Source organism: Colossoma macropomum, unplaced genomic scaffold (assembly GCF_904425465.1).
Source record: "Colossoma macropomum unplaced genomic scaffold, Colossoma_macropomum, whole genome shotgun sequence".
Lineage (NCBI taxonomy): Eukaryota > Metazoa > Chordata > Actinopteri > Characiformes > Serrasalmidae > Colossoma > Colossoma macropomum.
Window position 1 is genome coordinate 1 of NW_023495401.1, and position 12,294 is coordinate 12,294.

The 12,294-nt window shown below is 37.3% G+C and overlaps 1 protein-coding gene across 1 annotated transcript; it reads right to left on the reverse strand.

Moving 5' to 3' along the window:
• Positions 1 to 317: 317 nt before the first annotated feature.
• Positions 318 to 9,593, reverse strand: LOC118802054 (protein NLRC3-like; the record flags this gene model as incomplete). Its single annotated transcript, XM_036562505.1, has 4 exons — positions 9,309 to 9,593; positions 4,755 to 5,192; positions 4,493 to 4,567; positions 318 to 2,073 (listed from the first exon to the last, which is right to left on the reverse strand). Coding segments are annotated over exons 2-4 (1,967 nt in total), but the record flags the coding sequence as incomplete, so codon positions are not given.
• Positions 9,594 to 12,294: the final 2,701 nt, after the last annotated feature.

The window sequence follows — 12,294 nt, forward strand, 5'->3', positions numbered from 1 at the left end:
AATTTTCAGTTTACTTAATTATAATGAACTGATTAATTATTTACTGTAGTTATTATTATTATTATTATTATTATTATTATTTATTATTATTGATTTAAAGTAGTTAATGTTATTTCAATAATGGTACAGCAATGTGAAGAAACACAACTAACATTATATAGAACACACACACACACACACACACACACACACACACACACTCTCTAACCTATGAAACTATCAGTGGTGTGTGTGAAGCTGATTAACTAATGAAAAGCATTCTTATTATTTGTTTAATTAAAAAACAGTGCAGTAACACATATGACTGAAATACTCACTCAGCTCTTCTGGAAGCCTTGATCACTGGCAGCAGATTCAGAACACATTCATCTGATTGGTCATATTCATTCAGGTCAAACATATCTAGCTCCTCTTCTGAGTTCAGCAACACAAACACCAGAGCTGACCACTGGGCAGGAGACAGACTGACTCCACTGAGGCAAAAGTAATCTTCTCTCCTCACGTATGTTTGTACTTCCTGCAGAAGAGAATGATCATTCAGTTCATTCAGACAGTGGAACAGATTGATGGATTTCTCTGGAGAGGGATTCTCACTGATCTTCTCCTTGATGTACTGGACTGTTTCCTCTTTACTGTGAGAGCTGCATCCTGTCTGTGTCAGTAGGCCTTGTAAGAGAGTCTGATTGGACTCCAGTGAGAGGCCCAGAAGGAAGCGGACAAAAAGGTCCAGTTGTCCATTCTTACTCTGTAAGGCCTTGTCCACTGCAGACTTGAGGAAGTCTGACAGTTTGGACTCTCTGAAAATATCAAGGAGATCAGTGGTCAGCTGTTTTGTTTCATTTCTGCTGATGAAAGAGAGAAATGCATATAAAGCAGCCAGAAACTCCTGAACACTCAGGTGCACAAAGCTAAACACCTTCCCCAGGTGCAGCCCAAACTCCTCTCTGAAGATCTGGGTACAAACTCCTGAGTACACTGACACTTCTCTGACATTAATGCCACACTCTCTCAGGTCTTCCTCATAGAAGATCAGATCGCTTTTTTCCAGCTGTTGGAAAGCCAGTTTTCCCAGTGCCAGAATACTCTCTCTAGCCTGCTGAGGATCAGTGTCACATTTCCCATGGTACTTTTGGTCCTTGTGTTTGATCTGAAAGATCAGGAAGTGGGTGAACATTTGAGTCAGAGTCTTGGGGATCTCTTTACTCTCTGCTTCACCCAAAACCCTCTCTAGAACAGTGGTTGCAATCCAGCAGAAGACTGGGATGTGGCACATGATGTAGAGGCTTCTTGAGGTCTTCATGTGTGAGATGATTTTATTGGCCAGGCTCTGGTCACTGATTCTCTTCCTGAAGTACTCCTCTTTCTGAGGGTCACTGAACCCTCGTATCTCTGTTACCAGGTCAACACACTCAGGAGGGATCTGATTGGCTGCTGCTGGTCGAGAGGTTATCCAGAGGAGAGCAGAGGAAAGCAGATTCCCCTTGATGAGGTTTGTCAGTAGCACATCCACTGAGGCTGAATCTGTTACATCCCACAAGCTCTCATTGTTCTGGAAATCTAGAGCAAGTCGACACTCATCCAGACCATCAAAGATGAACATGAATTTATAAGCATCACAGTCTATTGATCTTAGTCCTTTCAAATTTGGGAAAAAGTGATGAAGGAGCTCCATCAGACTGCACTCTTTCCTTATCAAATTAATCTCCCTAAAAGGAAGTGGAAATATGAAAAGGATGTCCTGATTTGCTTTTCCTTCAGTCCAGTCCAGAATGAACTTCTGCACAGAGACTGTTTTTCCAATTCCAGCAACTCCTTTAGTCAGCACAGTTCTGATGGGTCTGTCTTTAAAGAGGTCATTGTGTTTGATGGGTTTCTCCTGTGTTGCTGGTCTCCTGGATGTTGTCTCAATCTGTCTGACCTCATGTTCATTATTTACCTCTCCACTCCCTCCCTCTGTGATGTAGAGCTCTGTGTAGATCTCATTCAGAAAGGTTGATGTTCCATGCTGGGAGATTCCTTCATAAATTCGGTGAAATTTTTTTTCCAGTTTTTTTTTGTATATAATGATCCAACCTGAAAAGTGGACACAAAATACATTAATAAAAATTTGAATTCTGTGTAGATTTATTTCAAGAAAGTGGACTGTGCTACATTAATTCTCCATTTCCTCATCAGCTTGGAAATTAGTTTTTACTTGCACACAGTGATAATTTGCAAATTATAGAAAAAAAATAGATCCAAGCACATTTTTAAAAAAATATTTGGATTATTAACCACCATATCTTGCTGTGGATTTCTTTCTTGGGCTGGAGTTTCGGGCATCCTCATAGCTGGAGCAGGACTGATGTAAGACTGAGGAGATGGGTTGGTGTTGGGCATTGCAAACACTTTGTTATGGGAATAGAAGGTAAAGGATGTGCTAAGCTCTTGGGTAGGATAGTTGCTTCACAGTTGCAGTCCCAACTGGAGGCAAATACTTTATATTCAATCTGGTTTTCGTCCCTTGCGTAGTACAGAGACCACACTTTTTAGAGTTACTAATGATGTCCTATGTGTAGCTGATTCAGGAGCTCTTAGTGATAGACAACAATATGTAGCTATTCAGAATCATAAATCCTCTATGGTGTCTGTTACTAAGCGTGTGCCACCAGGCCACGTTTTAGGTCTGCTACTCAATTTACAACCCCATTTCCAAAAAAGTTGACACTTTGCAGAATGTAAATAAAAATAGAATGCAAATCATGTAAACCATGTTTTTTAAAGGAAAACACTAAAAAATACAACATATCAAATGTTGAAACTGAGAAAAATTTTGTTTTTTGTTTTTTTTTTAAATACACGCCCATTTTGAATTTGATGCCAACAACATGTTCCAAAAAGGTTGGGACAGGGGCATGTTTACCACTACGTTTCATCACCTCTTCTTTTAACAACTCTAAGAGTTTGGGAACTGACAAGACCAATTGCTGTAGTTTTGAAAGTGAAATGTTTACACATTCTTGGTTGATAAAGGATTTTAGCTACTCATCAGTTCAGGGTTTCCTTTGTCATATTTTTCACTTCATAGTGTGTCATATGTTGTTTTCAGTGGTGACAGGTCTGGACTGGGGCATATGGTGCCAAAACATGAATCTATCGTTCAGCATTAATGGTGCCTTCACAGATGTGCAAGTCACTCATACCATGTGCTCTAATGCCCCCCTATACCATCATGAATACTGGCTTTTGAACTGTACACTGATAACAACCTGAGTGGTCTTTAGCCCGGAGGACACAGTGTCCATTTTTCCAAAAAGAACTACAAATGTTGATTCGTCGGACCACAGGGCACTTTTCAACTTCACCTCAGTCCATTTTAAATGAGCTTGGGCATTTCCACTAGAGAATCATGTCTGTTTTTCATGCGGTACCTCCTGAAGGACCAAAGATCACAGCCAGCAAATACTGGTTTTTGGCCTTGTCCCTTGCATAAAGGGATTTCTCCAGATTCTCTGAATCTTTTAATGTTATTATGTACCAAAGTTCTCTGCTATTTTATGTTGAGAAGTTTTTCTTGAATTGTTGCACTATTTGATCACGCAGTCTTTCAGAGAGTGGTGAACCCCTCCCAATCTTTACTTCTGAAAGACTCAGCCTCTCTGAGATGTCCCAATCATGTTACTGATCTGTTGCCAATTAACCTCCAGTTGTAGCAGTACACAATTGTCCCAGCCTTTTGTTGCCCCAGTCCCACCTTTTTTGGAACATGTTGTTGGCATCAAATTCAAAATGGGCATATATTTTTCAAAAAACAACAAAATTTCTCCTTTGTACTATTTTTCAAATAAATATAGGGTTTAAATGATTTGCACATAATTGCACTTTGTTTTTATTGAAATTTTGGAAATGGGGTTGTACACACTGCCAATTAGCCATATAATGCACCATTATGATATAAATTATCATTGTTGCGCAGACAACACTGTCAGCATCAGCCCTGCTCAGATCACACCACCACATGCTTTATCTGACTATATTCATGTTATTCTGCAGGCAGGTACTTTGTGTTTTATATTTTTAAGCAATTTAATCATTGTGCAGAGATCTGTTTTCATTTTGACATGAAAGAGTCTCTGTTGATTGATTATTTAAATCCACCTTTATTTAATATTCTATGCTAATAAAACAAACATTTCCAGGGGAGCACATCTTTCTTATATAGTACACTGTATATTATTTCAGAATAAAGTATTTGATCAATGTTAGCATTTTATTCATTACAGCCTTAAGCAAAACTTGTAGATAGGTATACAGAAATTAAATGCATATGTGTGGTTTCTCTAATGAACCTTAGGCTTTTGATTTTTTATCTCTATAAAATGTATAGTAGGCTTCTCAATCACATGTATTCCCTGTTGATATTGTTTGTTTAATGTGATAGACAACATGCCCATTTACAGAACTTGCAATAAGTAGTTACTATGAAGGAGTAGTAAATAACCACTGATGTTACCTTCAGTGAGAGCAGGAGCACCAGAAGAACCTCCAGTCTGCACTGTACTGGTGCTGGAACTGGAAACTTCCTGACCTAGAGGAGAGATAACTGGAAATATCAGACTGTTATGAAAGCTGCTTAAAACTAATAGCAATTACTGAACTGTATTTGTATATCACACCTCTAAAATAATAAACCAGACACACTGATGTATAAATAACCTAAAACCCTCAGCCTCATGAATTTATTTACACACAGTTTCTTACACTACATCACTCACCTCCCTGAATAATGGTTACATTCACTGAGCCTTGAATATTGTTTCCATGGAGAACAGGAGCACAGACGGTTCCTTCTGTCTGAGCTGTCATGTTGGTCTGAGCAGGACCAGTGTGAGCTGGAGTGGATGCTTCCATCTTCTAACTGAAAAGTCTCTGGTCATTAAATCAGGAAGTTTATTGTGGTACTTCAGTAATTTCTTTTAAATACCTGTTTTTAATCCTCTCATCACAAAAAGGCCAAGGTTCAGACTGAGTCTCTCTCTTTATGTTCCTCTCTTTACTAAACAGAGCTGCTGAGTTTCACTTCCACTAAAATATGTTTAGACTGCTTTAGTTCAGGAGGAAGTTTTAGGAGGAAGTTCAGGGTTTACTGTGGAACTATTTCTTATAGAGAGGAGCAGAATGAAGTGTCTCTCAGCCAATCACATCACAGGTGCCTTTCAGAGCAAAAGAGGAAGAAAGAAGAGAGGAAGGGGAGAGAGACAGAAAGAGAATAATCAGTTAAAGTAGACTGAAGATGGAAATGCATCCAATAGATACACACCACATCTGGACAGCTGTGAAATACAATAAAAGTCAAGAAATGTTTCAAAACCAAAAATTTTAACAGTCCAGAGACATTATTGGGAGACCTCACTTCAACAGATAATCGCAAGGTAATGTGCAACCTACATTTCTTCACACATCATCTTGCAGACTGGCATGTAGTAACATATGAAACATTTCTTCACATAAGAAAAACAGAATAAGCAAAGATAAACAGTTGAAAACCTCTCCCAAAACTGCTCCCAAAACATAAGAAAACTGTATCTCAAAAAGGAATGTCACAGCTCCACAGAAAACACCACACAAGGACATTCTTCAGGAGCCCAACAGAGCAACTGGAACACACATCTGAACTAGCCAGCAGTATCAGGACACTAAAAGCAGGGCTGTCTGTCCTGGAGCAGGAATTCATAGATTTTTTCTTCATCAGAAAAATAACAACAGCCAGCCAGCCAGAGAATTGTACATTAGAAGGGAACCGTCAGCGTCCTCTACACCCTCAGAAGGGGCCTAAGAATATTTTTTTTTAAAATAGAGCAGTTTTAGTTTATAGTTTTGCCGTATCTGCTGTTGCTGGAAAGAATGATGGTGATTGGTGGTCCAGCTAAAAATTTACAGAGGGCCAAGCAATTGTTATTCAATGAGAGACCAATTTCAAAACAGTAAAATTGATCAATCATATCTTCCCTCTACAGGGGTGGGCTTTATTATCGCTAACTTTGACAAGTTCCTCCCACTGTGGAGACATGCAGACACAAATCTAGCAAAAAAAGGATAGCTGGGACTGCTTGCTGTTTGGTGGAGACGAGGTCTTGGGCCAGAGAGGGATTTTGTGATTTAGGAAGTTTATCCAAGTCAGCCTATCGCTATCAGAATGCTTGAAAAACAATTGTTGATTCATTTAAAAGCAAAGAATCAGTTGTGTGAAATATATGTGGACATGAAGTGTCTTTTCGCTAGGACAGCAGATGCAGCGCCTCCCCCAGGTCATGCCCTGCTATCACCGTATATTGTGAAAGTGAAGACATAATGGCACTGGTTGAATAATGGAGAATAAATGAGAATAAAATATATGATTTAATCTAGGAATGTACTTTTATTTGGGGGAGCTAAATAAAATTTATAATATTAAGTTAATATTATAAAATGAAATACTAATAGTCCATTAACTATCTGAATCTAAATCAGTATCAAACTGAATCTGTAAATCAGGCTGATTTATATACAACTACTCTGAATAAAACAAATGGTACTCTGAATATGAAAATTAATGGTCACAATTTTAATTATTTTAATATTAAAGCCAAGTTAAACTAGACTTTTCACTGTTATAATACACAAAAAAACTATGTTTTTACTAGTAAAATCATGTCATGCAGTTTAAAGACAGCACCACAAGGACACTGTTGGCTTGTTTTTTAAATAATCCTGGCTAATCTCCGTGTAATAAACTGCAGCTACTAATCAAGCAACAAATCAACACAAGCATTATCTCTCACTAGTGTTATTTTCTAGCGAGAGAACATGTAAAGTCAATTTTGAAGAATTTATTAAAATGTGTAAAAGACATGAGTGATATTCTGTAATTTGTGGATGAAGGACACTGATCCAAAGCACCAACTCTTCCTGTGATCATTTTCTAACTTAGCTGATGTGTCTTTACTCTGACTGGGAGAATGTTTTCCTTATCAGTCTACAGTTACTGTCATACTGTAATAGCAGCAGCATTAAATCTTCACCTGTGATTGCATTTATGCTATATTGAGTTTAGTCTTATGTAGGATCTGTTTTGAGCCTTTTATTACATGCAGTTTGGGACTATAAATTACAGTCACATAGTTCAGGACTGCAAACATACATGCAGGATGTACAGTGATGTTTATATGTTAAAGGATGGAGCTGCACTGAGCCGTGTACCCATTTCACTTAGAGTGTTTTATTTAACATCCAACAATAACACTTTTGTCTATGTCACTTTTAGTACAACCCAGGCTGCTTTCGAACCCCTTGGTAAAGAAAAGGTGTCTCTTGTGCTAGAGGTCAGAGGAGCTCACAGACTACCAGCACAGAGAATGGTCAGAGATAATTCCATGAATACTTTAATATTCTTAATCATAACACACGGAACAGTCCAGACAAACCATCAAGCTCCAAATTCAACAAGACATCAGAACTTCTTAGAGACCACCTCAGATTCATTTAGAGGGATTACTGGCTGGGTAGGAGACACAGCAAATGCTCACTGGCACAGCTGATTAATGATATTAAAGCATATCCGTGTTGAATTAAGTGAAAGTGATTAAGTGATTGCACTATATTTGTTGTAAAATGTTACTGTTAAAAGAAAACTTTAATGTTTGTGTTTTAGTGTAGTGTTTTGAAATTATCCAAACACCAAATTCCACAGTAGTGATCCCCTGTAGGCTACATATATACACAAAATGTTTATTCAAAATATAGTTTAATATTTGTACTACTCAGGTTTACTGCTTTGTTATGTTTGCCAGCTGGGTAAATACATTTTAATGAATTTGTGGTGTTGTATATAGAGCATTGCAGATTGATATAAAGACACAGATCCATAATTCATCATCACTGGAGCTAAAGCCCTAAAGACTGACCATCCTAGAAACAGTCCTGTAGTACGATGGTACATACAGTAAAGTTATTAGAGCACTTTTATCACAGAGTGTGCAGTGTTCAATTATACTGAATGGAAGTGTAAATAATGTAATAATATACTGTAAGTCAGTCACCCACTCTGTCTGCCCTGCGATGGACTGGTGACCTGTCCAGGGTGTATCCTGCCTGGTAACAAATGCAGCACAAAGGAATAACACCATTTTGGCGAGAATTAAACCGTTTTGACGCGATGGGGGGCTGAGTAACATGGAAATATGTAAATATTGCTTAATAACTTGTAAATAAGAACAGCGCAATCATTTCTTTTAATAGCACAAACCAGCACAAATGAAATGAGACCACTTTGGTCCAACTTGGACACACAACTGGGTTCAGGTGAATGTATTATCTGTATCTGGATCAAATTTAAGCACAATGGTGACAAAAAAAATACTGTCATTTTGCAAAGTGTCAATCAAGCAAACAATAAAGCATAAAAGGAGAAAATAGGTACTAGCACACCCAACAATTTTAGCAAAAAGAATTTGAACAGGTTAAATATGAATTTTATTAACAATTAAAAGTTTATTAACAAATTAAAAGAATCAAAAAGTTCTGTTGATTCTATTCTCATTAGTTGGCCTGATGCTGTAATGACTAATTTGACTCACGGCGCTCAAGGGCTGTAACAGGTGTGCATGGAATACAAGTTCATTTTGTACTGATATACAGTCCAAACTCTCTGCATTAGATTATAGAATCTGAATGATCACACAGCCAAACTGGAGGAACTCATTTTCTGCACAGCTCTTATCCAGAACAGTTTCAACATAAAACATTACTACAGCACAAATTCAAATATAATGCAATAAAGATAAGCAGCATGAAACAGAACAGAAATTTTAGAAAACATTTAGACTTGCTTTCCACATTTCTTCATCATTAGCCTGCAGGAGTTACTCTGTCCAGAATTACTCTGGACAGTAAATTTTGAGAGACTTACAAAGAATCAACACTTTGGACTGCCTGCATACTGCTGACACACCTTGAAACAAAACAGGTCTAAAGTCTGAATCTGAACCAAAGAGGAAGCAAAAAATCTTAAACATACAGCACAAACAAATGGTGCAGTAAGACAGGAAGTGGAAGTTAGAAACACTGGGGAGCTCTATTATTGTCCACGGACTAATATTTCAGTTTTCCATTTTTCAGTTTAGTCTCATCACAGACAGACAGACTGAAGACGCTCTTCATTTATTTCCTGCTAACACTTTTGTTGAAAGCTCTTACAAGTTTGATCTATTTAGTGTTAACTGCTGATGTCTTTGTGTTAACGGCACCTATAGTGGTGATTCAGAAACTCCAGTACAGAGTCAGATACTCACTGTGTTTCGTCTGAATTAGATTTATTCCTCTCTCTCCATAAAATGATGATCCTGTTCAGAGTTGATCCTCTGCTGGAGGTGGAGTCTCCATAATCTGGTTTAGCCACATTTGTTTACTCACAGCAGTTCTGAATGAATTCTGACCCTAATACAGCTCTGAGCCTATTGGGAGTAAATGAAGCACAGATATGTTTACTGTACTCTATCCTGCTGCCTCTCTCCCACTCCTGGATAAAACTGTGTTAATGATTGCAGCCAGACAAACAAGTACACTCACATTATTCACAATTGGTGGAAATAACCTACAACCACTGACCTGAGAACAGTGCAGCTTTTCCTCTTAAACCAGCATCTGGGTAGAGCGAGCTGCTCCCAGATCAGAGACAGATCCTTACTGTGGTAGATTAGCCCTGCCCACAGGAGGTTACATGTAAGAGGGTTTTACAGCCTGTTCACTGATCATCTTATCAGTGTGCTTTTACAGAGTCTACTCCAAACTAGAGATGGACACCAGTACTGGACTGAGTGCAGAGTTATGGAACCAGATTTTACACCAATGCTGCTCCAAGTTCACAAATTGATGTAGAATGACCATTTCAACATATACACACACACACACACACACACACACACACACTGTTACAACAAAAACACCCCCAGAGGAAACACACTGATATACACACGTGTAAACATGTGAAAATCTCATTTATTAAATCTCACAATCATAGTGTTTGCTATGATATATGCAAACCACAAGATGTCACTGTTTTCAATACACTGAAGCTTTAAAGCATTTCCTGGCATAATCACAGGGAAAAGCCTCAAAGCTTCACATGGCTTTTTCAGGCATCCCAAAGAGTTACATTATGTTGTACTTTGTTTTAAGATTCCTTACCACTAAAGTTCTTCAGTGGTTTGTTCAGTGATGTCAGAATACTGTGTGGGCTTTATTTACATTTAACTGAATGTCAGCATCACTCATGATTATCATTTCATTTTATGCTTTTTGTCCAGTGTATTTTTGTTATGTTGCACTCACTACTAAATTTTGTGTAAAGCTTAAACATTTCCAGTAGAAGCTGCTGATTTTAATCAGTGACACTCGTTGAGCCAATCCAAATACATTGAAATTCCTCAGACAATATAGAGATTGTTATTGTGATGACTTGGATCAGGTGTGTTGGGAGCAGGAGAACACTAAAATATCCAGGATGGTGATTCTCAGGGACCAATCCTGATAATCCTATTATTAACATAGGCACTAGTGTGCACAGAGTAAAAGGCAGAGTGTATCTTATATGGGATTGCCTGAAAATGGGTGGGGAAAGCTGTCCAAGATTGTAAACCCACCCATTTTTGTCAGGCAGAGAAAAGAACAAAGGACGCCACTTTCACAGAAGTCGAGAGAAAATGAATTTCCTAACTGAAACAGAAACAAAACAGACCAGAAAGAAGTTTTTTTTTTTTTCCCCCCAGAGAAGGAAATCTCGAGAGGAGGCTGGAGGAACTCAAAAAGTGAGGGGGAGTGCAAACCTCTCAGCCTTCTTACCAAAGAATTCTTACCACAGCAATGTGTGTCTTCTTCTCTGCGCTTATAAAGCCCTCCGCCCAGGTGTAGGATGTTGGACTTGATTGGACCTGGGAGGTGTGCGTCATCTCCCTCTGGTGGCCGGGAGCGCCGCAGCCCTGGAGCCAGCCCTTACAACTATAGCATGTAAGCAAAAATGGTTTAAGAAAAATACTAATTCAACACTTTTAATGTATTTTTAGAGTTCAGTCTTACAACACAGACACAAAGAGTATATTTAAATCATATCACAAGAGTGGCAAGATAACACATGACTTGTATAGACTTGTATTAAAATAGATAAAGCATGACAAATATATTTCAAGTACAAATTAGTGGTTCCAAAAGAACACAACCTCAGTGTATATACATATAGTTTACTTTTTCCCAAGGGAAAGTGATGATCCTTTTTTTCAGGCAGTGTAAAATGTATTATCTTGAATAACAACATATTACAGATAAATTCTCTTTGATGTAAGTACACAGATTCTACAGACTACCACGTGTTTTCTCCACTGTTAGATCTACATTTGATATAAAATTCTATTATACACAAAGTTTCAACTGTTTAGATGGATACCTATATTTTACATTTACATATTCATAAGGCCAGATATCACATTTATCACTAATAATATCATACTACTAATACAGAATATTTAATTGTGAGCATTGCTTCAAGTACATATAGGTTCAACACATAAATAACAGTGTTTAGAAATGTTTTGTAAAAGTATAGGCACAGTTCATTGTAAGCGCATTTTGAACACAAAATTAAATATTTTGAAGTTTTCTTCACTGAAGCACAGGTTTAACAAAAGTATAATCAAAGTATAGTTCGAACATATAATAAGCACAGTTCAATTTGATGAAGCACTTTTTCAATACAAAATAAATATTTGTTTACAGTTACAATACATGGACCTAGGACAAACTTGAAAAAGTATAGTTTTACCATAAAATGAGCACAATTATGTGTTTTATGAAGTATATCATCAGTGCCAAATTACGATAAATAAAATAAGTATACTTTTTCAGATGGTTGTAAAATATAGGTTCGGTAGTTAAAAAGATACATTTAATATATCCCTAGAGCATGCAGTATATAGTTTAAGTAGACTAGTATTATGTTTAAGTATACTTTTTTTTACAAGAGATATAATAATAGATGTAATGGTTTGGTTACATTAAAAGTACAGTATGAAATACATTATTTGTTTAGTTCAGTTTTTAAAGCTGCTTTACAGCATTATGTTACTTAAATTCATATGTACATTTATTTGAATAAGCTCTGCTGGAGTTTTCATGCTTATAGACAGTCACAGTAGTAATGGACTGTCTGTTTAACCAGGCAGTTGAGCTGATGAGCCTATGTTGTTAATGTTTATGAATGAAACATTATGAAAGTAAAATCTAAAC